Source organism: Scomber scombrus, chromosome 15 (assembly GCF_963691925.1).
Source record: "Scomber scombrus chromosome 15, fScoSco1.1, whole genome shotgun sequence".
NCBI classification, from domain to species: domain Eukaryota; kingdom Metazoa; phylum Chordata; class Actinopteri; order Scombriformes; family Scombridae; genus Scomber; species Scomber scombrus.
In genome coordinates, this window is record NC_084984.1 from 11,203,426 (window position 1) to 11,231,406 (window position 27,981).

General features: G+C 38.2%; 1 protein-coding gene across 1 annotated transcript; it reads left to right on the forward strand.

Annotated features, from left to right (window-relative positions):
* On the forward strand, nucleotides 1-27,936 carry aff1 (AF4/FMR2 family, member 1). The gene is made up of 19 exons (XM_062434414.1): nucleotides 1-201; nucleotides 5,354-5,474; nucleotides 6,299-7,150; nucleotides 9,987-10,028; nucleotides 15,108-15,194; nucleotides 16,248-16,281; nucleotides 17,693-17,750; nucleotides 18,777-18,918; nucleotides 19,009-20,043; nucleotides 20,124-20,212; nucleotides 20,382-20,607; nucleotides 20,776-20,870; nucleotides 21,800-21,863; nucleotides 21,956-22,092; nucleotides 22,245-22,316; nucleotides 23,147-23,240; nucleotides 23,371-23,414; nucleotides 23,513-23,745; nucleotides 25,216-27,936. The coding sequence occupies exons 1-19, from the start codon at nucleotides 146-148 to the stop codon at nucleotides 25,338-25,340; spliced, it is 3,606 nt and encodes a 1,201-aa protein (XP_062290398.1). The 5' UTR covers nucleotides 1-145; the 3' UTR covers nucleotides 25,341-27,936.
* The last annotated feature ends 45 nt before the right edge of the window (nucleotides 27,937-27,981 follow it).

Below are 27,981 nucleotides of genomic sequence, written 5' to 3' on the forward strand. Positions count from 1 at the left end.
TGGACCACTGCAACACCAACCATTAGCAGACAACTATCAAACTACGGCCGTCTGACAGTCATTTTTTAAATCTTACACATCATCCTCACCGGTAAACAATGTGACCAAGTGAGGAGAACACCTTGGTGAGGACTGTCAGAAACACATGACAACCAACTTTGGTTGTTGTGAGAGGCTCACGACCATGGCATCCCAGCCGAGGTAGGCAGACCCAGCCGGGGCTAGCTGCTAGCAGCGGGGCGCTATGGTTAGCTCCGCAGCGTGACGTTCATGTTAATTAGCCTGACGCGTTCCAAAAAGTAAAAGTTTGAAACCTTTTGAAAGTATGTGAACGTAGCAGCAGGAGAGGTAGTCTCAGTTTGGTTAATTATGTGTGTGAGTGTGTGTGTGAGTGAGTGTGTGTTTTATGGTTTAAAAAAACAGTGACAGACATGCAGGGTTTTAGCTGGATAAGCAGTTCGAGTTGGAGGTGGAATCAGCTGGAAAGAGCAGGCTGCTGTGATTTCTACCAGCTGGTCATCCAGGCTGCTGTGTTTATATCAGATATTTTGCATAAATTAACCTTCACATGCTAATTGTTTTAAGCAAATGTTACGCCTATACCAATGCACACTTTAGTTTCAGTCGTTTTTAGATAGATATATATTAGATATTTATTCATTGTCATTGCATAGAAAACAACGAAACTTAGTTTGTAGCAGCTGTGACTGACTTTCTATTAATGTAATTGAACTAAATATTAAATATTATCACATGAACAGACAGAAAATGGTGACTGAAAAGTTAACCATTCAGTAACATCAACATGTAACTTGAGACTGTTTCCCAGTGTGTTGCTGACTACTCCTGCAGTACTTCAGTCTTTTTGGCTACAACTTTTCAACTTTCTTTTTTTTATTATTTAAAAAAAAAAAGGCATGATTATGTTCAGAACAACTCTCATGTACTCATTTAATGATCTGGCCTCAACTTTCCTGCAGGGTGCCCAGTCTTAATGCAGCACAACATTTTAGTTAAACTGCTGGCCAGACAGTCAATCAGAGCAATATGAAGATTAAAGCAGGCATTCAACATAAGAGACATCATTGGCATCCATTGCAGACCAACTAAAAGACGTGAGTCTTTGATTGTTATAGTTTTAGAGGCAAATAAACCTAGAATATAGATTTAGAGTGGTGGTTGTGTTGTTGCTTTATACCGAATAACAATTCACATTGTTATTCTCTCCTATTATATTTTATTATTGTCTCTGCTTATAAAATAATACTGTCTGGCATTTATGTGCCTGGTTTGTTTCAACTAAGAGAGGCCTAAAAATGTGTTTATACAAATTTAGCAAACATAACAGTGAAGAGCAAGTTGATTCCTTCACTGTCCAATTTGTACAAGTTTCATAACAGAGGAGCTGATTCCAACCCCAGATTTATTTCAAATATATTGAGCTCAGTAATCAACTAAATTGTGCAGCGGTGTGGAAAAAAGTGTCCAAATTTGTGGAAGTGGACATTAGACTCTAAGCTAGTTGCATGGTCATTTTACTCTTGCACCACTATCATTTAAGGACTGTAATTAATCAGCAATGTATGTGTTGATTGTAATGTTTGAGTCCACAGAGGCGTCTATTTAAATAGTCAAAACCAAAGATATTCCTTTTTAAAAAACACACAAAAAGGAATCAATCATCTAATTTAAGGGATGTTTTGCTTGATAAATGACTTAATCATTTTACTTTTCTGAGGAACATCTAATCAATTAATTGACTCATTGTGTCAGTAGTACTTTATTTTATTGCTCTTAGCTTGTTGCTGCTGGTGGAGATTGCATAATATATTGCAAGAATATTACAGCTGGTCAAAGCATTAAAAACTGAACTGTATTCAGAAAACACCCTACAGAGCACCAAACATGTCTCTCTCACTATGGTTGTGTAAGATGAGATATTGAATCAGGATCAGTCTCTCACCTTTCTTCCTGTAATGCCGCTGAACTATGTAGGAAGAGTAAGTGTTTTTTTTAATATTTTAAAACGTTTAAAAGTTTGCTTCTTGTTCTTTTCGGCTGTCAGTCTTGTGACACTCTTGGTATTGGAAGTCGAAAATACAATTTGGCATGTACTCGCATCGCCTACTTTTTAGTATAAATAAGAGGTTTGGTGCTTGGCTACTTTTATGACGAAGGAAATATTTGTGCCTCCTGTATAATTGGTCGCTTTGATGTAAGTTTATTAGAAAATGTTGGTGGTTTATGGCTCAAAAAAGAGTGAGATTGTCCTTGTTTACCATTTTTTGTATTTCTTATTGTATTATGTTGTTTAAGTGCGCTCCTCATGTCATTTACATTTTTACTACCGGCAGAAACTCGATCTCAACTTTGGTGTTTCCCACTCTGAGGTGCAATGGCTTCTTTATATTTTAAAACATGTTGGCTTTTAACAGGATGGTTTGATGTGCTGGAGTCGTATCCTGAATGGTGTTACCGCCTGCTCTAGTATGGGTGTGTCTCTTCAGATTGAGTGCCTGTCGTCTCATGTTTGATTTCTTTCTGAATGATGTGCGTTCTTGGATGGGCAAGCTTGTGTTTTCTCACTCGCGGAGTTGCGTTGTGCAGGATTTTCTGTGTAATTTCCACCTCTGTGAAAAACGGCAGGATACTTTTTCATTCTACTTTTAATTCCAGTTCTGGTTTGGCTGCTTCAGTATCAGAGCTGCTTTTCTCGTGGGTTATTCTGTCATCTGGACAGTTTTTCATTTCACCTTTTATTCAATCAGCATCTGGCGTTTTGTCATCTGTGATTGGGAAACTATTATGCTAAAGTCAGGAAAAATGGCTCGCCAAGCTACCAACAAGAGCTGCCAGACCACTCAAAATAGTTGACAGTGGTCCAGACGGGTAAATGTTGAGCCCTCCTGTTAAATATTGTTTTCATGCAGATGTAACTAATTATTTAACGATTAAGATTAAATCATTGGAAGTTGTGAGTACTGATTCTGGACAGTTTATTTTTTCCTTCCTTATAAATTCAACCAGTGCTTTTATTCTCAGGGGCAGCTTATAATTATTCATGTAGAGCACTCGTTCTGGCACTTATGAATCACTTTTTTTTGTTTTTACTGGTAAGTCATAGATGTGAGCAATCAACAAAAACCTTTGTTTCATGTTTTGTTTTTGGACAACTAGCGCGAAAGGTTATTCCAGACACAGTATGTTCCTTTAACATCTGAATAATACTGATGTAGGACCTTTGTATGTGTGTGAGTGTGCTGTCCAGTATTTTGGCCGGTCTCTCTGGTACATTAACCCTCAGAGACCTCGGCCGACATTACCATCTTTCACAGGCTGTAGCAGGCTTGCTACAGTGATACTGGTATCAGATGAAACAAGATGACCTGAGGTATCCACTGGTACCAACCGTGTCATGCCAGCTTGTCTGGAAGGGACTAAACAACACCCCAAAGTTAGGGTCAATTTTGGCAAGGAAAAAACCGGCATGGCTATTTTCAAAATGGTCCTTTGACCTCTCAGCTCATGATATCTGAATGAAAATCCTTCCATGGGTACCCACAAGTCCCCCATTTACAGACATGCCCACTTTATGCACATCCCATGCCATTTTTTTTTGCATGCAACATATACTAATATTTTTCACCTATTCTAAAAATTGTGTATTTCTGCATACTGGGTTGTCTAAACAGTCTTATAATTGTATAAATTGGGTACGAATTGAGAGCTGAGACTCTTTAGGATTCACTGAGCCCAATTGTATTCATGTATGATGGTGTTAGTCTCCACAGTAGCCATTTCATTGTAGTGAGGCCATTTTTTTTTTTTTTGGAAAGTTGACCTCACTGTATAAAATGACCTCTTGTGGTGTCTAGGATAATCACAGTCTCATGACACTTTACAACCACAAACAAGAGACCTACAGCATTGAGAGGATGTTTGGCTTTCAAAAGTATTTGGGGTATTTTGACTACAAGAGGGAAGGTTTCTGACCAGTTTCCAAAACAGAAGTGCTCACCATCCAATTGCTGAGTTTTTTATACCAAATCAAGTTGTTTCCTGTGTGTTTTTTAGTGTTCATCAAGTTATTGGTTTCTTAATGTGGTATGTAGGGAATTCTGAACATTTGTATCCATTTTCGAGCTGTCAAAAATGGTTAATTAATTTGCACCAAAACAGCGTAACAAATGGTATCAACTCAAAAATCGCTGCAACAATTTATGAACCATCATTGAGCTTGGGAATGGCATCACACATACTTCCACAATAATGCTCTAAGCACTTATACTCTCTAAACTTTCGAAATTGAATAGGCGGCTAACCATACCCCAAGGTTTATAGCAGATTTATGACTGGAAAAACTTGACACACGGTGCTGAGCATCTCACATTAATCTTAAGGCTCCCAGCTTCTATGTGTCATATACTATCAAGCTGCTGCCTGCTGTCTCTCCCTAAAATCCCCTGCCCCCCCCGCCCTTAAAAAAAAAAAAAAGAAGACAAAAATGGGTCTATGCTGGGTCTCTCAGGGTTAATGAGTAAGTGCTCATCTGTTTGGCTTAATCCCAAATCTGTGCTGCTCCACTTGTTACCATGGAAACGGCCCACTGGGGCTGCTGTCAGTGAAGATGATCAACACTATATTTTTTTGGGAAGACGACCACAAACTTCCAATTGTAGATGGGTGTCCAGAGTGAGTTTATTTTAATCTTGGGGGTTGACTCCATGTGGCCTTTTGTTGTTCCACAAAATCATTCATTGTAATAAACAATTGGGTTTTTTTTGCAACATATCATTACTAGCAGTCATATTTATCCATTTGATGTTTATATGGGCTGTATGTTGTCTTTGGGGATTACAGAGAACAGATGTGAAGGTTTTGGTCTATCCTCATGGCGTCTGTGAGTCTAATTACACTTGTCTGTTTATATAATGGGCACTATCTTCCATCTCCCATTAGACACTGCTGCATAGCCCCTCAGGTACATAAGCCTGTGATAAGATGCCATAAAAAAGCTTCCTCTAAATTTTGTGGTATCCTTAGCCAAAACTTATTTCATCATAAGGGTCAGTCAGAGTTTATAGGTGTATAAAATGGAGGCAAAAGAATAGAAAATCCAAAAGAAATGTAAAATACTGACTTAAGAAACTGGCTTTCTAACAGTCACACTCACTCATTTAGTAATGGAGCATGTCAGCAGTCTTAGTTTGATGGTTGGACATCCATTTTAGCATTAGAGGCAACTATATGTATACTTTAAGCATTTAAATACATTTAGTGACGCAGTGAAAATGATACACTTATACATGCAGTGTTCATTTAACACATGTTCTTTCTATGTAATGTTTAACAGTGTAAACAATGAGGAGAGGAATCTTCTTCGCCGCCAAGCATGGGAACAGAGGATCCAAGAAACAAGCCAAGCCAAAGAACTCAACCCTGACAATGTGCCACTCTTTGGAGAACCGTACAAAGTAAGGAGTCGCATATATATAGAGGGAGTGTAGCTTCTCGGTTGATTTGGTTCAGATAATTTTGGTCCATTTGTGCGTAACCACATAGTGTTGCCTTTAGCAGTACTTTTTTTTACTGTAGCTGTTATGGATAAGAAGTACACTGTGTGAAGAAACAATTGTAGAGACCAGATTTTAATCTTTTCAAGTCTATTTTAATACACTACTCACATGCACACTGAGAGAGTTATTGTTGCTATAATAATTTCTCCTGTCCATACTGGCCATGAACCAATTCCTTCTTGAGCTTGATTTATACATGGGGTTAAAGGTAGTCATATAGCGTTGATTTAGATTTATATTTCAGCGTTGGATTTGACCCATTCATATCGCAACTGTAACATTAGATGGATGTGTCATGCTTTAAAGGATATGGTCTGCAATTTCTTCTTATTGCCAACAAACCTCATGTGCACAGCCAAATCAACAATGAACTCATACTACTTACAAGTATTATGTGTGTTTCCAGAGCCTGACATATTATATTCCTCTGTGCTGAAGTCCAAGAATGATTAAAAACACATCAGTGAGGCACACAGTTGCACAGGCTGACATGTTCACGGTAGTTTTGTTTAGAAATGGCTGTATGCCGTATACAGAACTACTCTCTGGAGACTGAAAATGTGAACGCTGTTATTAGTCTATGGATTCACTTCACCTGCACCTCCAGTCAGGGAAAAACAAACAAAAATTCAAGTTACTCGAACATTTCGTATCATTTTTGTCCATAGTTAACATGGTAAAATTAGTTTTGTGTTTCTTTTTTCTCTGTTTTATTTTTTTAGACAAACAAGGGGGACGAGCTTTCCAATCGAATCCAGAGGATGCTGGGCAATTATGAAGATGTGAATCATCCCAGTCCTTTAACCATTGAGCCCTTACCCGTTCCTACTTATGTAACCTTCTCACAGTCAGATCAAGGTCATCCAAACACAGATAAATCAGCCAAACCTCCATTCCATAACCAGGCCCATTACATGTCCAACCAAAGCCAAACAGGCCCCTTGAGTAACAGTTACTCCTCTCAGCCCACTAGGGCGTCAACTGCGTCTGCTTCTCCCAACCACCATGGACATTCATCCACTTTGTCAAAGGCTTCCTTTAACCACAGTCATCTCAGCCACTCAACACATCAACAAAAGAAGAGTGAGTCCTTCTCAGATCTCAGGGAGCATGTCAGCCTTCCTCAGGAAATGTCTGCTCAGGCTCCTGATGCTAAACCACAACCCTTCCTACATTCCAGTGACCACAATAACACAGAGCCCAAAGACACGGACACTAAGGACACCTTTGATTTCCATCTTCTTCAAGGGTCCACCGATCACCCCTTTGCCAGCACCATGGATGTTTCAACATTAAATCTTAAGCAGTCCCCTAAAGATGCATGTCTGCCTCAAGCCAGCAAGGGTAACACGCTACCCTCGCAGACCTTCCCTCCACTCCAGTCGTCTAAGCAGCCCAGCGTAGTCATGACCCAGAAGCCAACAGCATATGTGCGGCCCATGGATGGCCAGGACCAGGTGGTCAACGAGTCACCTGAGCTCAAGCCTTCACCAGAGCCATATGTACCTCTACCAGAGATAACGGTCAACAAACCTGACCTGGGCAAAACAAAGATGCTGCCACAGTTTTTGGAGGTAAGTACATTATTTTAGATCTCGTAACTGTAATATGATACGATATGATATGATTTTTACATGTAATATAGGTTGTAAGATGAGATGGTAGCACTAAATAGCGACGAGATACAGTAATGGGGGAGAAATATTAATAAAACGGCAGAAGGATCAAATGAAAAGCTGACGTCTAATTCTGGGCTATCTGTGGCCACTCAACGGGCTTCAGATTGACATTAAACCATTGGTCTTGTACTTTGTAGGAAACATGTTGGCAATACAACAATAACAACAATATTAAACTAGCAGCTGCGTGAGGCTGTAAATTGGAGCTGCTGTATTTTGAAGTAAATGCTAACATCAGCATGCTCACATTCTCACAGTGACAATGTTAACAAGCTGATACTCAGCAGGTTTAATCAATCAATCAATCTTTATTTATATAGCGCCAAATCACAACAAAAGTAATCTCAAGGTACTTTACACATATAGCAGGTCGAGACCGTACTCTTTCATTTAGACCGTACTCTTTCATTTCATATATAACATTAGCACTAAACACAAAGTACAGCTGCGTCTGATGTGAATGTCATTAGTTTTGCAAGAATTTGGTCATAAAAGCAAGAACTGGACACATTAATAACAACAAATTTGTTGTTTTGTCGAACAAAACAAAACATTTAATGACGTCACCTTGTGCTATAACATTTTGTGATTGTAAACCTTAAAAACAATCATGAGTTGCAGCCCTGATATTTTCCTCCTCTGTAACATAAATATTGTGATGTATAGTACGTTATTATATTGAAATATAACATGTGCCACAGAATCTTGTGTGCAGAACTTACAGTGACTGCGGGGGACAAGCGAGGTCCTACTTATTAACTCTTTCTCAACGTTGTTGTCTAAGCTTTGATTAAACTGAACTACAGGCTAAGAGGATTGTACGTCTGCTGATCTCGGGATGTTCTCTGAAATCTCTTCATAGTTTTGATATTTCTGCTTGACTGTTCAGGCGTTTAAAAGGATCTTGGACTTTCTTTGTTTTGGAGAATTTGGCTGAACTCCATTTAAACTCTATTCATCGGTTTTCTGTCACAACCACACACACAACCGTGCACCTGCATCCCTCCACACCTCCCCCTCCCCTCCTGCAGCAGCACAGCAGGGCCGAATAAGCTGCCGTTTTCACTGCTAAGAAGGGGAGGGCTACATGATCAGTCGTTTCAGCACTGACATCGCAGTGTATGCATGTGCAATAGTCAAATTGTAGCAAGGAAGGCAAATTAACTCATCATGCTACAACTTTGTTTTCCTGCTTGATACAAAAGGAAAACTTGCACTTGTTCTCATTTGCCAAGAGACTACAAGAAAGTCTGGCTGAAATTACATTGTTCAGTCCCATTTTTAAGGGTTCTTGGATACAGAGTTTGATCAGTTCCCAATGTGCTCTGGTGAAGGGTTGCACTCAATTTATAGAATAACAGAAGCATGCCTCGCTGGTTGGCACAACTTGAAAATGAGCACAACCCGCTTTGTTTGTTTGATAAACTGATCAAGTGCTCCCCTTCAACATAGTATATAGCGAACTGATCACTGTGCATGCAGAGTCTGAGTGGCGTTGAGTTACATGAAGCTGCTTTTGATTGCATTTATTCAGCAGTTGTGCATAACATGATTCCAGTTGCATTTTATTCCCAACAAATCTGTCACTGGTCAGAGAGCAGACTTCCTTGTACACCAACAATTGAGACATCTAAATTACATTTGAACTGATATGACAAGTGAATATGTTGACTGTTATTTACATATGCAAACAAAATAGTCACACTGATGGTATTCAAATCTCTCAAAATGCAATGTGCATTTTAGAAAACGTAGCAGCGTTTCAGAAGTGTGTTTGTTGGAAGTTTTGTTGTCGTCTTGGGAAGTATTGTTTTACACTTAAGTGCCCCTTTCCTGTTAACATAATAGCGTGTTGTGTCATGTCTTACTCAGGTGCCTAGTATGGTGTAGGCATATGTGGTGTGCAGCCTGTAGTTTGTGTTCTGTGTGTGTATATTTGACCCTAGCTGCCTCTGATAACTTAACCCCTTAGCTCAGCATAACAATAAATGAGCTTTGTCACCAACTTACATAACTGCTCTGGGGGCCCATTCACTGACCTTATCTCAAACGCTGTCCATTCAGAAGTAAACACTGAAAAAGAGGCCTGAAAACAAACCAAACTGCAGCCTGTTGACTCATTCACACACAGACTGTTTATCGGACGCTGGGTCGGCCTACGCTGCTTCCTGATACTGCATATTGCGTCACTCATACACTGTTGTGTTTGTAGTTGTAGCTCATGGTGATGCTGAAAGGGCAGAAAGATTTTTCTAATGTTTTGTCTACCCCTGTTCCATCCTTGTGTGGGGGAGTGATGGCAGAATATAAAAGTCAGTATTTGCACACAGGGTGTAAGATTTTTTTATTTTCTTTAATGATTTCTATTAAAAAATAATTTCTCATCGTTTATGTCAAATCTGACTTTACTGTACTTGTTTTCAACACCCTACTCGCCATACCAACAGGATGTTAGCCACCTGGATAAGATACATTCTCTTGTAGTAGAAAGATGTGCCTCTATGGGTCTATATTAGCGAGGACCATATGTACTTCAATCAATATCAAACAACCTGAGATGTTACTTGAGGTAGGATGAAGGCAGTTTTCTTTTACCCAGGCACATACCATAAATGTTACAAAAACATCAACTCCTCAACAAATCCTCCCATGTTTAGTCTTCATTTTATAATTGCAACCAGGATTTTCACTGTTTTTCAGACATTTATTATTATTTGTTTCCTTTCTGCAGACAAGAACAAATGAAGCTCAGTGTGTGGAGGACATCTTGAGGGTAAGTCCAGCTGTGTCTTTTTCCCCATTTTAATCATGTAATGCATGTCAACAGATTACAGTATTTACATCTGACATTTAAGTTTAAAACATCTAAACCACTTGCTGTTTACACAAATATACATGATTACTGACTCACACATATGTAGCCCACCCAAGCAGCATTGCATTTCTCTGTATGTTGTGAGACTTTTGTCCTAAATATTTGTTTTTTTATACCGATATCTCCTGGAATTATGGTGTATTATAAAAACCATTAGACTTTAAACTATTGAGCTCTGAATTATTTTTCTTTGGAAATAAATAGTTTAAAAATAATTCTCATGACACCCCCCTACTCCTCCTCTTTCTCCTCCCTGAACCCAAAATGCCAAATCCATATGGTTGGGCGCTAGTGTATGCAACAACACACGACAATGAAGTCGTTACAACTCCAACAAGTGCCTTTTACCTCTTAATCTAACCACTTAACTGTGGATGCTGTTTCTTTTCCTGATCCTTTCTTGTCACTATTTGGTCACTTAATTGGATTTGAATTGCTTTCAATTATAAATTACAAATTACAATTACAAGGCTGCATCTCCAGTCCCTGCCTTACAATTAAAACATTGCAGTGGTTTCCTATTAAAATGGTTTTGACTTAACAGCAGCAAACTTCATTACAGCTCTCATGGGGCAGTAAGTGAGAGTGAAAAGGCCCATAATCAGGGAATGATTTACTTAGTCTCACTAAATTGGTCTGTGGTATCATCTTTAACAGGGTTTAGAGCATTTTTCTATCATGCTGAGATCCTGTTATCTTTCAGAGTGCAGGTTGTAGCTGATATAACAAAATTAAGCTGCGCACATGTTGCATTTTCAAATACATGCTTACTTCTAGTTGCCCAACGAGTCTGTGAACTTGAGAAACTTCTGAGAAAAACAGACTTTTCTCCAGCTTTTTGTCTCTTCTGGATCAACTTTGTTTTCTTTATTTCTGTGTTTCTGTGTATTTTCAATTGTGCACTCACTTCACAGCTCCATTGAGTCTCCGAAGATCAATGTGTGGGCCAATGAAAAAGTTCAAAGATTAAGACTGTTGTACCATTTTTCTTCCTTAACTATATTCGCAATCATTCCAATCCCTGTGTATTGTTTTTATAATATTGTTTTGAAATTATCTAGCAGCATGTTGTAGCTTTCAGTAAACTAACTATATTTATTTGTGAAAGGCGCTATATAAATTTAACTTATAATTTAATTTACAAACCGTTATCTGTTAGGTAGCGGTGTAGTATCGTGCCTCTTTTGGCCTTCAGAACAGCCTGGATTCATCCTGGTATGGACTAAACAAGATGATTGATGCTGGTGTAATAATGGAGATTTATGTGGAAATGATTGCATTTGCAGCTGAATACTGCGCAGCTGCACCGTGTCGCTGCCAACAGCTCTGTTAACCTCATCCCAACTATGCTAAAACAAGGCCATGGTACTTTGCAGGTCACGCAATCAAATTTTATAAAACTGTTTCATTTAAAACTTTTAACATTTTTAGGAATAACGTGTGCAGCAGTGCCTGTCTGATGCTTAATTTATTAGACATTCTTGAAATCGTATCAGAGGCTTGGATGTGTTTAAGGAACTTATTCCACACACTATCACACCGAACCAACGATTTATACTTTTTGACACTTGGACTCGTCTGAGCCACGTAGGTCATTTTCTGATGCTGCTGTGCCCTTTTAACTATCTTGTTCTTTGCCTACAAGAGTGCCACCACATGCTTTGACTTTTGCATGTTATTCAAGTCAGATTAATGTTGCATTTTGATAATAATATCCACCCCAATGTTGAAATTGGAGGTTTGGTTGTTGCTTGTCTGTTTCTTTGAAAGATTCTTGCTATTCTCTTCCGAGCCCACTTAACCGCAAGTTGTTTATGATGTTACAATACTGGTACTGTTTGGGGTTTTTGCACAATTCTCAGTAAAACTCTTGAAATGTTTGCTCATGAAACATGTTTCGGGGATGCTAGAACCGGTTTGGCTAGTGCAAATAATGCGCTGTGTTCAAAGTTAGAGTTCACTCATTCTGTCTGCTTGTTTTTTTTGTTTTAATTATGATATGCAAATGATTTATTTCATGATATCAAATCGTAATCCAGACCTATGCAGCTTAAGTCAAGATTCCTAAGACCAAGTTTCCTACTCATCAATCATAAGTTTTAGTGACGTCTTCCCCTCTGTATCTTCTTGTTGGCAGCTGACATTAATGGAAATTCCAGTGGCATGATCTTCTTCTGCTTTAAAGTGGATATGAAGCACGATTAACACGATTTCCTAAAAGGATTTCCACTCTGATTAACAATGTACATTTAAAAGAAAAGAGAAACCTTGTTTTATCTTTTGTGGTAATGGTGTCTCCATCTTGCAGTAGTATAACCTGTGATGTAAGTGTTGGTTCGACTGGATGAGTTCACTACAGATACAGTGGTAGAGATCGTGAAAGATTGAGACTGGTGAACCCTGAATGTATAAATGAGTTAAATAACCCAAGATTATGAAATGGAAAACAGTACTGTTGAACTGGCCACGGCACTAAAGAGAGAGGGAGAGCCCTCTGATGGGCGCTGTTTCCAGGGTTTGCAGTGAACATTTTTTGGAGGAAGATTACATAGAGGAGACCTTTTCAGTCTGGCAAGCTAGTAGCCTGACGTTACTCCGTCTGTTTTCAATTTCACTGCCTATAACGCATGCTCTACCCACTGACCAACATATTCTAACAATAGCTGTACAGAGTCATTGAACACATCTTTCACTCTAAGCAGCAGCACTCATGAACACCTGTTGCCCCCTTAACCCCTCCTCACCCCAACATAGAGTCTGACATATGTCCCCAAGGCTATAGATTTCCATAGTATCTCTGCAGCACTTGATTTATCTGTTGGGAGCTTGGCTGTACGATACAGCAGTCAAAATGACGGTCAGAAAGTCTCTTTTTTTTTTTAAACCACAACCATTATAAACAGCCAAAACTCACATCACCCCATGCCATACATTGTTTGATTACTCAGCCAGAGAAAGTCATGACAGTTATTGCAAATCCCCAAAGAAATATTTTTTTACTGTGACTCCACATTTTCCAAAGCAGTCATTTAGCTGTCACTTCAGACTCTCCAGACTTAAGACTCCAGACTTAATCCCCAATTCTTCATCATCATCTTCCTCACCATCATCTTGATTCTTCTTCTATCAATGCAGGGTTTTTTTTTTAGTATATGGGATAGCTGACTTTTCCTTCGCAGGGCCCAACTGCTGAAAGGTGTCACACATATCTAGTGGCAAACTAATACAAATAAAAAAACAATGTTAAGCACAATAATTTACTTTTGGAAAAATATCTTACTTTTTCAACCCAACCACCTCGGAACTAAATAAGCATTTTGATTGGTTGATGTTAGCTCTACCTGCACATTATTGCACCGATAACACTAATAAATCAACAATATGAACCAATAGCAGTGGCAGTAGGCCAAATATATTTATATAGTTGGACATTTCTCAGTGTATCGGTCTACTCTAGCTTTCGCTTTTTACTGAACATATATTTTAGATACTGTCAGTTGATAATCCGTCTCTCTAAAAACTAGTTTTAGTAACTATTATAACACCTAGTCAAAAACAGAAGAATCAAAGTAAAGACCAGAAGAGAAATTAGACATTAATAAAAAGATAAGATGTGAGTTCAGTCGGAGCCCAGAAACTCTGGCGGATGGAACCAACGAACCCCGTTATGTAGCCTGCTAGCTAGATCATGAATATACAAAGAGAGCTAGATATAGCATTGGAGGCGGGGCTCTGTTCCTTCCTATGAAATTTGATCATTGGCGCAGGACGCCACTTCATACTGGAAGGAAATTACCCAGATGTTGCTCATGCTTCCTGATCATTGGGTCCATAGAACATGAGCACCAGAGACTTCCACAGGCCGCAACCAGTTTAGCCCTCCACTAACTTGAATGGGGATAAAATAATTAAATTGTGTGGCTCTTCTAGACTTTCCAAATGTTATTGGAACAAATGGATCAAATTCTGATACTGCAACGAGTCATTTCGTGGGGTTGCGACACCCATAAAGATGTTTCCACTGTTTTATAGCCGCTCCTTTTCCCATGATTGTGTGCGGGGGAAAATGCCTTTTAGGCTCCAGGCTGAGTGATGTGCATTCAGAGAACATCACTGTTTTGTTTGGCTCATCATTTTGTACTATTCTCTTCTTGTTAATTCGAAGAAGACTTCAAAGACTGCATTTGTTTACTGTGTTATTCCTGGTAAAGTGAAGATACTGCATGAAAGTTCCAGGAGGCAACAACAACAAACAATCATGTGTTGCTCAGATCATGCATCTTCCTGATTCTACCGTGTCCAACAGTGACTGATGATGTTTGAATTCTTTATATTGAGTTGAAGACACAGGAGTCTGTGTTTAGAGGTGTCTGTGTCTGTGCCAGGAGCACCTCACAAAATGCCAATAAAAAGTATAAAAAAGTACAGTAAGTGTGTGTATACAAATCATGATGAGTTACACAGTAAAATTAGATACCATTACACGTTTTTTGGTCGTTTTTATATAAAAAGTAGATAAATGTTTCTTCATTCCTCGATCTTTCTATTGAGATATGGAATTATCTTAAATAGGGCTGCAACCAACAATTATTAGTATTAATTAACATATTGACTTAGTATTTGATCTATAAAATGTCATAAAATAGTGAAAAATGTTCATCACAATCGTTGCATGTTTCCATATGATTTTCAGTATACTCACATAAATTAGAGAAAAGCATAAAATGCAGTCAAATGAGAAGCTGGAACCAGGATTATCAAAATAGTTGCTGATCATTTTTCTGTCAATTGACTATTTTGTTTATCAACTAATTGTTGCAGCTCTAATCTTAAAAGAACAATTGGTTTTGTTTGAGACAGGACAGAATCCATTGAAAGTGCATCGATTTTTATTTAATATTGAGCTTGCATGTTTTGTGTCTATGCTTGACTTAATGGGCTCATTAACAAATATCACTTTTTTTTTTCTCTTTGTAGGAAATGACCCACTCATGGCCTCCTCTCCTGACAACTATACACACACCTTTCACAGAAGAACCCTCCAAGTCCCCTCTCCCAGCTAAGGTACGAGCTTAAAGGTTGTAAATAATTAAAGTGTTTCTTGATTTATGTTCACTGCCTGTATGTACACAAGAGGGGGGAGCTTTTAGTTACACTAATCTTCTTGCAAAACCTGCCCTGCAGCTTTAGCTTACCTTTTGCAGGCCACTGTATGAGAGGTAGATGACTAAATCCTGACTCTTGTGACACCCACACTTTTTTTTGACACCAGTGCTTTTTAAATTGTATTTCAGCTGAAGCTAATGCCATGCTTTCATGAAGTTACCAAACTCAAGGGACTGCTTTGCAAATAACTAACTCCTAAGTGCACATGTCCTTGTCTTATTTTGCAAAAGAAAGCGGTCATTTCTGTGGTGAAAAGATAATCACTGGCAGGTGTGTGTTGGCTCTGGTGCCAGAACCAGTCTGCCAGCAACACTGCAGCTTTCCCCCATTATCAGATCATTTACTGAGAACATTCATGCTTCCCGAAGGATGAACACTTTCGGTTTTGGATGGTTAATGAGGCACCAACTAGTGGTCATCCTGAGGTCAATTCGTCAGCTGTTGTTCCCAAGAAAAGGAGACACATATGAATGAATTTCGATTACATTTGCTTTCGATACTCATGGTACATAGAGGATGTGTTTGCTGACCCCTTGAACTTTCCTGTAACCTTTCAAATTTCTATTTTGGACACCGAGCTTTTCTCTTGCACCACCATCAGGTCAAATTGTCTAATTTTACACATGAAATTCATTATCTTATAATGTAACCAGCAGATTGTCATGAATTTTGATTATCCTCATAAGAGATAAATCCTTTTTAAAAACTCTGTGGCCTTTTTCTGCACACCACACACAGGACAAAAGCTTCACCACCTCAGTTGTGCTGAAGCTCTAAGATCAGCGAAATCATCAGGTTATAAGGCTCTAACTAATAAAACCTTAAATCTTGTTTCTTACGTTTTGAAGCATATGCCTGTTTTAGTTTGGTGTAAATGTAGATAAAATGTACACATATTAATCATGCAGAAGTGTGACCCAGATTAAAGTTTCTTTTTCTCTGTCCTCACAGGAAGCAAAAAACGTCTCTTCATGCACGGGACAAAGTGAGTAACTAGGGAATGAAGCAGAGTAGAAATGCAGCAGATGACAAGGATGATAATAAATGATAATAAGTTAAAAAAAAAAAAAAAATAGTTACATAGAAGTTATGTTACTGCACCATCATTGATGTGACCTCAATCACTCCTCTCCTCTCCGATAGCCTCTGTTTTATGTTTTCCTTTTTTTTCTTCAAAGCAATGTTTCCATGGCAACTTTTACAACCCCTGTGGCCTATTCTGCAAACTGGCCACAAAATGCCAGAGGAGAGAAACAACCCTACAATTTTCTCTCAAATTAACCTCAGCTAAGACCAAACTATGAGCATGTAGAGGAGAGGAATAGTAAACTCTTCCTAATTTCTATCCTGTTCTCTCACTGATGTAACATGTTTTATATTCTTTACATTCATTTATTTTAATTCACCTCTTCTACCCCTTTCAGCACATTTTCTTTCTCTCCTTTCTCTCCTTTTTCAATTTTTATGCTTCTGGCATTAGAAAATCAGTCAGTACTGCTACTGTTTATCACTGAATATTTACCCATTCACCAGACAAATGGTATACAGTGCAATCTAATAACAAAAGCTCATGTTTTGGTGTGCATTTTAAAATAATTTTCTATTACCACCATAATTGTATGTAGCAATTGTCATTCAGTCAGTACAAATTTCATCACCTATCAAGTGATACTGTTTGTCTGAACAGTTATTATCTCCCTAATGTTTATATAGTAAGTTTTTCAGCTGCATTGGCTAATCTAAGCATGACAAAAATAGTTTTATCAACACACATTGAGCAAGAAAAGGAGTTTTTTGTGCAAGAGGTGTGGAATTTAGTAAGGTCAGTAGTTTAGGAAATGCTAAGCAAACATTCTGGTTACTGTGTTACTATAATAATGCTCAATGACTACAAACCTACTGGATCATAGCAATGAAACACCAGTGTGATCTTCTTCACATGAATGATGTTGATTCAGGACTTTCGGAAAGTAATAAAGAACCGCTAAAGTTGTACAATCTCTGCTGCAGGAGATGTGGCTATAAATCATCTGTGTTTGTTTCCTTTCAAATGGATCAAATGTTAGATTTTATGTTGAAATGTATAAGGGGTCGACAGATTATTGACCAAACCGATAATCGGCCTAGATATTCATTGTATTTCTCAGATTATAAACATCGGCATGTTTTGGCAGATTTTTAAAAATTCCCCTTTTGTGATGCATGCGCTCCTCTGATGCTGCCACCACTCTCTCTGGCACAGCCTGACTCACTCTCTAAAATGGATATAATGTTGAATCTACCAGGAAACAAATGATAAAAAACAAACGACCCTTGAACACATCCCTTTTGAGTTTTTTTATAGTGACATGTACTGTAGTTCTATTTAATATTTGTTTTCTGTTGTTTCTTTCTAGAAAATTGTGACTACTCTTCTACACGTCCATCCCATCTCAACCAAAAGAGCTCCTCATCGTAAGTGACACGGATATTTAAAACGTCTGTCTTTTTTAACTTCAAAATATAATGGAAGACTTCAAAATATGACTCAACTGAACTACCAGTGGCAGAGAGAGGTTATTTTAACTTGAAAGAGCCTGTTGAGTAATCATTGATTTCCTTGCTATGTAATGAAAATGTTTGTCAGCTGGTTTCAGCGTGCTGTGAATTAAACTTAAACATTTTCACACACCACAAGCAGAGGGCTTTTCAAATAAAAAACTAAACAAAACTGCACAACAAATATTTTCATAAAAACATTTCGAGAATAACCAAATAATCAACTAAAAAACAAATTGAACCATTTCCCCCATCAGTTGCCCTCTTGTACATGATAATGATTTCCGAGTTTCTCATACATTCATTGTTTTTTATGGCGGCCTGCCCCAATAAAACTTTGCCCACCACAAATGTATTCTCTATTTTGGGAGCTGCTCACTCGGCTCCACACTCTGTCTCTTTGATATACTCCCAAACAGACATGGAAGCACCTGCACAGACACCCACTGCACACAAACACCTCTAAGCTTTTACTCTGCAGTCACGTCACGCAATTTACTCAGAAGAGGCGCGGCCGTTCTATCTCCAACTCAAACACATGATGATCCTTTTATAAAGTGCCGACCATAGTCTGTAAAAACAAGGGACTTCATGGTGCATTCAAGTGCACTTCGTAAACTCAGAAATTTGTACTCAAATGGCCACAAAGGTTGTTTAAAATAAAGAAGTTTCTATTTTTTTTCTTCTACTGCAGCATTTTGATAATTAGATGCTAAAATCGTAACAACAACATCATCCCATTCATTTTTACATAGACACATTTAAACACCCGCACCCGTCAGCTACACCACAAGTAGAATATGATTCACTATATTTACTGAGTGTAGTGTTTACCAACACATCTAATGGCATGTAGGCCGCAAAGTTAATTACTCAATTATAGCAGTAATACTACCATGTAATATCATTGTGGTGTTTTCTTGCTCTGTATTTGTGCTATAGTTCATTTGAAGCAGCACATTCCAGCGGAGTAGAGTCTGCAAGCTCCAGCGACTCGGAGAGTAGCTCAAGATCAGAGTCGGACAGTGAAAGTGCCACTGAGGAGCTGCCTCAACCCCTAGTGAGCAGCTCGGTTAAAATGGAGGTAATTTGCTGCTTGGTGCACATATTGAATAAAGTGGTTACTCTTCCTCTTTTCTTTTTTTTTAAAATCATAATTTGTGTCTATTTATAGCCTGATGCTCCAGCAGTGACCCATGGTGACTGGCAATTGGGGAACTGGATCAGGTCCAGCCAGCAGAACTCCAGCACTGAAAGCCAAGATGTCTCTGAGAGCCCGGCGCACAAACAGCTACAGCCCACTGACAGTTCCAAGCACTCAAGTGTGGAGGTGATCGGCCCCAGCAGGGAGTCTAAACCTCAGCTTTCTTCTCGCCAAAAAGACAACCTTCCCAAACCCAAGCAGTGCAGTGAAAGCTCTCAGCATGACTATTACCCGAAAAGTAGCCAAAAAGCCCCCTCTGTTGAACTTAACAGCTGTACCACTTCCAGGAAACTTTCGGGCAACACACACCCCTCCAAACCAGTGAAGGCAGCGTGTTCAGATCACACTGAAACAGCTCTCATTGTGAAATCTGAGGAAGTTGTAGCCACACGAGTCAAAGACCCGTGTTTCACAGATAGACCCAAGGTGAAAACGAAAACGGTTCATTGCAAGAAAATGAAGGTTAGCAGTGACACTAAAAGAGACAGTAAGAGGACTTCTAAACACACCTCACTTGACAAGCGAAAGGCTGAATCAGAGCCGCGGCCTGACATCACGCCAATCCCACACGGTCATTGTCCATCTTGCGGTGTGAGGTACCCTAACCCCTGCTCCTGCCCCACTCCTTCTCAGCCTGCTCAGCCTGACCAGCTGTTTCTGGCCCCTGCAGTCAGAATCAGTTGTAGCATACCCAAAACAGAAACTATCTGCCAGAAGATGCCTCACAAAACTTCATGCCCTGCAACCCACAAGCACTCAGAAAAGACCGGGCATGCTGCCAAAGGTTCTCGGGACCCCTGTAGGCCTCCTAGATCCCTGCTGGTGAAGATTGATCTAAGTCTGCTCTCAAGAGTCCCCCAGACCTCAGACACTCACCAAAGGATACCCAGCAATACAAAGAGACCAGCCCTGGTCGTAGAGCAAGAAGGAGGGGGTGGCGGCGGCTGCGATGCTCCTACAACACACAAACACACCAAAACCAGCAAAAAGAGTATACCTCAAAATGTGAGAAATATAAGAGTCACATATATGTGCATGGTGAAAGTCCTGTTTTTTATTTTAATGTGTGATTTGATGTCTTCTAGGTTGAGGTAGACAATAAAACTCTTCCCAGGAAAAAACAGAGACTGGATAACAAGAATACCTCATCAACTAATGCTTCCATCAAACTGGAGTAGGTCCATTAAATCAGAGCTATCCCATTCATTTATTTATCTCATTTATTTTAGATAACATTAACCTTTTTTCGTTGTGTGTGTGTGTATATGTGTGTGTGTGAGAATCAGTCCCTTCAGTCCAGTTTAATCAGCTCAAACAAGCTCTCTGATCTTCTCATCTTACAGAAGTTCCAGCAATCCAACAGAGGAGCAGGAGCGAAAGAAGGCCAAGAAAAAGCCTGTAAATTTGCAGCAGACTCAAACACCCAAAGACACTAATAAAGACTCAAAGATACACAAACGGTCTACTGGGGAGACCCAGGAGTCCAGTAAAGAGACTGTAAAGAGAAAAGACTCCCACAAGCACAGGAAGAGCAGCGGAAAACACACACAATGCTCACATGTTGAAAAGGTAACACTCACCCTATGCATTTTAAGTTAGTGCCAGCTTCTTTTCCTTAGATGTTAGTGATTGTTGCTGGTAAAGAAGGCTTATTAATTAACCTTTTAAGTACAATTATGATATGGACATGGAAGTTATTTAGATTTTAACCAAATGTCTGCCTTGTAATGCTCACAGAAGCCCCCAAAGAGAAGCCTACCCGTCCCACCATCATCTTCACAGTCCACCAGGGAAACTGTGACCAACAGGCCTTTGCTCAGATTTGATGACAGGTAAGATTAATTTCTGTAGCCGCTGTTCATCTAAATCAGTTTTTTATTTGTCTCTCCTCAAAGCCCTCCTTTGTCTCGACCTAGCTGAAAGTGCAATACTTCTTATGTTTCCAGACCTTTTCTCCTGGGGGTAAAAATCCTCAGAACACAGAGTGTTCTCACATCTTTCCAGACGTATATATATGACAGTGTCGTTTGTAGCAGTGTTCTCCAACCTTTGAAAACAAAGTTCAGTGCTCCATGCTGCCACCTAATGGGAATATAATAGAACAGCACTCCTGCTGTGTGCAGTAGGGGGTAGAACGGCTTTCATATTGAAAAAGATGATAAAATGTTTCCATGCCTATAAGTGAAAATATAATTAAATGTGTGTTGCTATAATCATTTTAGAGCAGTTCTTCACACTGAGCTGCTCAATGAATATGAGCCTCCCTTTATCTCCTGTGTGACCTCTCTCTCCTCAACTTTCTTTGAAGGGTTTAGCTATAAATACATTTTAACTGTTTGTGTGCAAATCAATATAATCAGACTCAAGGCAACGCCAGTGTTACACCTGTGTGTAAGTGTAGAAATCACTGCTGTTCTCTATTAGGCACATTTTTAACTCCAGAGTCCATATGCAGTTATAATTATGTTGCTGTTGAATGTCATGAAATTGAACGCAGCCTGCAATTTCTCAAATGTTCAACCAAATGGCAGAAAACCTGACAAAGCTGGTGAGTTGATGGATGATTGTTTTAAGGAACAGTGAGGTGGAATTATAAATCAGATGGTGAAGAATTAATAATTCATTCAGTCGTCTTGACAGTTTTTTGTAAAAGTTTTGACATGCAGCTTAAACACTGAAGTATGCCATAGTATGTTAGCAGGAGAATGTTTTAACCCTTTAGTCAAATACTGTTGTTAGTCACTGCTTCTCTCACCTACAGGCACTATCCAGTGAAGCATTACATAAAGGAAGCCAAAAGACTGAAACACAAAGCAGATGCAGAGGTAGGTCTCATTTGTTTGTTTTTTAAAATAGTTTAAACAGATATATATGTAACTTAACCAAATGTTACGTGTGTGTTGCTCTCTGGCTACAGATGGATAAACTCAGTAAAGCTTTCAACTACCTGGATGCAGCCATGTACTTTGTTGAGAGCGGCATTGCCATGGAAAAAGATCCACAGATTTCAATGTCTTCATACACTATGTTTGCAGAGACTGTAGAGCTTCTCAAGTATGAACAAACTTTCTTCAATATTTTCTGTACTACTAGTAGATTTTTGTAATTATTAGTTTACATATAGGCACATAAATTGCAGCTTATATAACATTTTAAGCTATAACATGATTCCTGCATTATTCTTAATGTATTTTCCACTCTCATAGGTTTGTACTGAAACTTAAAAACACAGTGGATCCCTCTGCTCCGCCTGCTGAAAAGGACTTTTTAGCTTTATGGTAAGTTGTAATCAATGATTTTTGTGCTCTTTTATAACTAACTCCTAACATTACCTGATCACTGATTACTGATTATTTTGGATTTTAAGCTTGTGTAAAGAGGGCAGACATTGGGGGCAGCATGGGGTTTGATTTTATTCATGTCACAGATATGTTGATGTTAATGATTTAACTCCGTGGTCATTGTGGAGGCTCTGTGTTGTAATGTTCTTAATTGTAGTGCATAACAAAGAAAACGTGTTAAAATATTAGAAAACAACAGCAGCTTATTGTTTGTGGGAGTTACCTCTGATAGAATTTATTTCAATGGGCAGTACAAACAGTTTATTTTAATGTTCATTTTTAAATATGTGAATCAGTTCAGTATATTGGATTTATACTGTAAAACAGTTTTATTGCTTTATCTGTCGAGTAGAAAACAGTTGCTACCTATCTTGCTGAAAAAGATACAAAAAGCAGCACATAAAGGAAACTCCAACACAATTGTTAAAGTTGACAATACGTCATTATTTCTGACACACATCTGAAATAGTTTAAATTGGAGAATATATAAAAGAAAAAAATGTTTGCTTGGCTGCCTGGGAAGCTTCAGATTAGCATGTTACATTTAACCAGCGGTGACTGATGCACTTGAACCAAATTGTTGTCTAAAACTGGTAAATTATGCTCTCATATTTATTTTTAGATTGGATTAGATTCAGTTTTATTGTCATTACATGCAGTAGGTACCAGTACAACAACACGCAGTATGTTTAACTTGCTATTTTTTTCTTTCATGAGTCATGTGAATTATGACTCATTGAATCTTTAATAACATTTGTGTCTTTTAGTTTGAAGTGCCAGTCTCTCCTGCAGATGGCCATGTTTCAACACAAACACAAAACTGCACTTAAGTATTCAAAGACCCTCACTGATCACTTCAATGTAAGTATGAAGTTTTAACCACAATTATTGCTTTTTTGTAATAGTTTTTAAGTAAATGTTAATTAAATTGTTGTGCTGATGGAGAAAGTTAATATTTATTTTTGTTGATTTAAATTGGGACTTTTTTCAGAACTCTGCTCAGGCAACACAGGATCCTTCTGTCTACACATTAAAGTAAGTCTGCTTTTCATTTTCCTGTATATTGCTTTAAGCTCTCACAGGTGTAGCTTCCTTTTAACCCTCTCTTCTTTTCTTTCCTGTTTTTCCTTTAGAGGCATAGACACCCCGTCCCCTACGCCCAGCATGTCGTCTCCAGCCAGCACATCCACCAGCTCAGGTCCTGGCTTCAGCCGCAGCGGGTTGGTCGTGGGCCCTGTTGGCAGCACTGTGGCAGTTCCTCAGGCCATTGAACAAGTGGCATTCACTTACGTCAACATCACTACGTTATTCCTGAGCGCTCATGACATCTGGGAGCAGGCGGAGGAGCTGGCACACAAAGGCAGCGGTAAGAGTGGATGAGAAAGGAACGTGTGGTTAAACCTCACAACTGAGCTCCTTTTTTATATTTATGGTGGCACAGCTTCAATTTAAAATGGATTAAAATGGCTGTCACCCTCCAAATAATTAAGGTGCATTTAAATTCAACACAAAAAGGCACTGGTTTTAATATGAATTAAATAGATAATATTAGATTATAAAGCATAAAAAAAGAGGAAACCAGAAATGACTCCATTTCTGTTTTTATCTCTTAATCTCTGTTGCAGACAGGAAATTAAAGGACAAAAATACTAGACTTTTTTTTCCTTGCACTTTTTTCCCCCTTGTCACAACCTGGTGCCTACATTACCCACAATGCAAGTGACATCACTTGAGGAAATTTGTGAGATGTCATTCAGCTTCCTCCTTAAACCCATGATAACTAAATGAAGCCAATAATGTTACAGATTCCACGTCTGAACCAGCGTTGCCAACTATTTTCAATGGAAAGAAGTTAAAGCTGTGATAATTTGCATATATGTGACTTTATAATTTAACTACATGTACTGTGTGTGTGTGTATATGTGTGTATATACTGTATGTATATGTATATGTATATGTATATATATATATATATATATATATATATATATATATATATATATATATATATATATATATATGTGTATATATATATATATATATGTATATATATATATATGTATATATATATATATATATATATAGGATTTAAAAAAATTAAAGTTAAGAAAATGAAGTTAAGCTAAAACTTAAATATGTCATTAGCTGTTATTGTTAAGATATTAGATATTATGTTATTTTAGATAATATTCATTTAAGATAAGAAAGATAGTTTTCAGTGATTTGGAGCTCATCCTCATTGTTCTGGGAATGAAAACAACATTTTTGCTCACTTATATCAAAACACATCTCTCTCCCTGTCTTTGTTCATATTGCTCTGCTAGCTACTATGACTCACAAATAGTGACGTGCACTTTTATATGTCCATTGTTCCTGGCTACTTATACAAAGTCACGTTTGACTGGATGAACTTTTGTAAATGTCTGTGAGCACATTATGAGCAAACATTTGAGACTATTTTACAGGAAAAGATGTAATGATATAAAAACACTGATTTTATGAAATATTTGTCATATAATAAGAGATAAATAAGCAATAAACACAGGGACACAGTATTAAAAGTGGGAAAACCTTTTTTTTTTTTTTACATTATGGGTTTTACAAGTAGCATCTTTATTGGTGGAAAATCTGCCCAAGTCTCACCTGATTTGTCACTGGACACCTTTTCAGAAAGGGAAAAAAAAAGTCTTAAAAAGTCACTAAGTTGGTTTAATAATTATAAAGACAGTTGATGGAAAATCCTGATAACTAATAATCAGTGTGTTGGTGCTGCTAAGAGGAGTAGATCACTATTTATGTTAATTGATGTTGTTTTGATTATTTCTGTATGTTTCAGGTTTGCTGACGGAGCTGGACACTATTATGGGCCCATTGAGTCTAACATCAACTATGAGCTCTGTGGTTCGTTACACAAGACAAGGTGTCCACTGGCTGCGGCTGGACAGCCAAAAGGTAAAGTGACCAACAGCCTGCTCCTCCCACTAGATGCCTTCAGACCATCTGACACCGACACCGGTCTCTCAACACCTGGTTACACATCTGCCGGCTGTGTTTTTCTAATTTCACTTGGACCTGAACTCATCTCGTCAAAAAGGGAGACACAGATGTCATCTCGGGTCTGTGGAGTTTCACACTTGTTTGTTCTTTTGTTTCATTTTTTGTCTCTCTCTCTGTTTCTCTTTTTTCTCTGGCACAAAAAGCAGGCTGCATCTGGTGCCTCGCTAGATTTAACACGCCTTCCTTTTCATTTATGAAGTGATGTCATTGATGGGGCTTTATTGAGGAGTCTTTTAACTAAATTCAGATGGAAACACATCAAATATAACCAACAGTGCCGTTTAGTGGCTCTACAATTCCACTCAGCTTTATCACGTGTTTATGGTGGTGCAAGCACCGACACAGATCTTATTTATTATTGTTACAATCACAACTTTAGTTTTTTTAACGATGTTGCTAATATGATTTGTAACTCAGACTTCTGATTAAGCCTGGAAAAGGCACTTGAATCATTGAATCATGTCTGAAAAATATCACCACACAGTTTTATTTAATATCTCTTAAAAAGAGATAAGGTTTACTTGTCTGAAAGATTGGCTTGATTAAGATGTTTTTCTTAACCACAAATCACCTTTAAAAAAAACAACATTTCAGTTCATCACAATATTGGTATCACAATGGTGTTTTTTCCTTTACAAGAACAAGGTGTGACATTGTCTAATCTTGACTGCAGGCAGTAGCAATAAATCAAATACAGGGAAATTGTTGCTGCTAAAAATTGAGTGTCCAACAGCACTAACTTGTAATAATACAAAACACATTTAATTTATTCAGTTTAGTGACTTTAAACTAATTCGGAAATTGAAAATAGAAATGTCAACCAGGAATTATTAGTCAGACTTAGAGATTTAATTCTGATACACATAAAGTTTGAAAGACTTTCTTTGAAGTTGAAAGAATTAAAAAAAAAAACCCATAATGTCCTTCTAATGAGACATTTATTTATCCTCAAAAGACAAAAACCATGTTATTATACATATATTATCCAGGTTGTCTCAAAGCGAAGATGAATGTGGACACAGTTTATAATCTGCTCATGAATAATGAGTAAGAGCAGGTACAACATTTTCAGACCGTGTAAAGGCCGTAAGAGGCCGTTTTTCAACATGTTTCTCATGAAAAGTCCTCATGTATCAGGTGGAACTGAAGCCTGAATAAATTTCATAATGTAACCATTTCTTAAGTCGTCTACAGTAAGAAGTTAGTTTGCATGCTGAAGATGTTTCAGACTCATGTTTCTGACGTTTCACTGTTTTGGTTTTGTGGTTGACGGCTGCAGCTCGGGCTTGTGGGAGAAGAGGCGATTTGGCCGTCATATTTTTGTGGCTGTAGCCGGTTTCAGACCAAAGCAAACTTGATTTTTATGCTCATCTTGTTATACATTTTTGCACTTGCGCTCTCCTTCCAGTAAAAATCAGACAACATGCAAGAACAAAAAGAGGGAGAACTTTTACACCCGTCTTTGTTTAAGTATTGTAGTAGAAGTTGTTCACAGTTTGAGTTACCTTTTCAATTATAGTGGGAGGACCACAGTCATTCAACAGATATAAAACTACAGTTATGTTCCCTTTTATGTGTTTTTGCACCAATAAGCTGCTTTCCTGTAAGTGTTTCTCATGCTTCTGTTCAGTTGCAAATTGTTTCCTAGACGAGTAGAATGAATGGCCGAACTATTAAGCTTGTTAAAAAAATGCACTTTGAGTATTTTCAGTTCATTTCAGTGTGCTTTTTGAACGAAAGGAAACCCAAGACCGACAGGACTGTGCTCTTGTACTCTTGTTTGTTGTCACTTTTAATCCAAGCAATAAAGCGTGCGTTACGTTGGCTCAGAAATTAAGTGAGGTGTTGTTATGACAGGGTCTTGTGCCGATAAATAAAATAATCAGTATGAAATAACGACGCCAAAAAGGAAACATTCGTTTGGATTAGCGCATTTAAAAATAAGCGCATTTCTTGAAATGAGTGCCATTGGGTTTTCGACATTTTTCGCTTGTGCTAATTCAGTTGGCGTGTCCGTGCAATTACGCGATAAAAGGGCTATAGAAGGATCACAAAGTGTTCCTAACTTTATTTTCTCACATAAATGATAAAGTGATATTTTTTTAAGTAAGGAGCGAGTACACTGGTGCCATGATGTTAGGGATTATTTTTAAGTACAGCAGGCTGCTATAGAAATGATCTTTAGAGTCTCTCACCACAAAGTCTTCACTGCACATGAGTTAAAAACTGCAAATTTTGGCATTTGACATTCATAATTAGTTAATAAGTAGTAAATGTGTTTCTTTTTGTCTCGTGTCTTCCAACCTGTGGCTTTATTTCCATCATCCTCGGCCGTTGGTGCTTTGTTTATGAACTACTCTGCAACAAGTTTACACTTCTTCTTCATGTCCAAATAATTATTTACTGGAAAAAAAATGTTCAAAAAGGCTTTTTGAAGGATGTGTTTTTTTCCTTTTGTGAAGTATGTAAAGAATTTGTGTTGCAGTGTACAGAGATGAATAAACACTGGAAATTAATTTGTTGTTTATTTACTTTTATTTTTCAC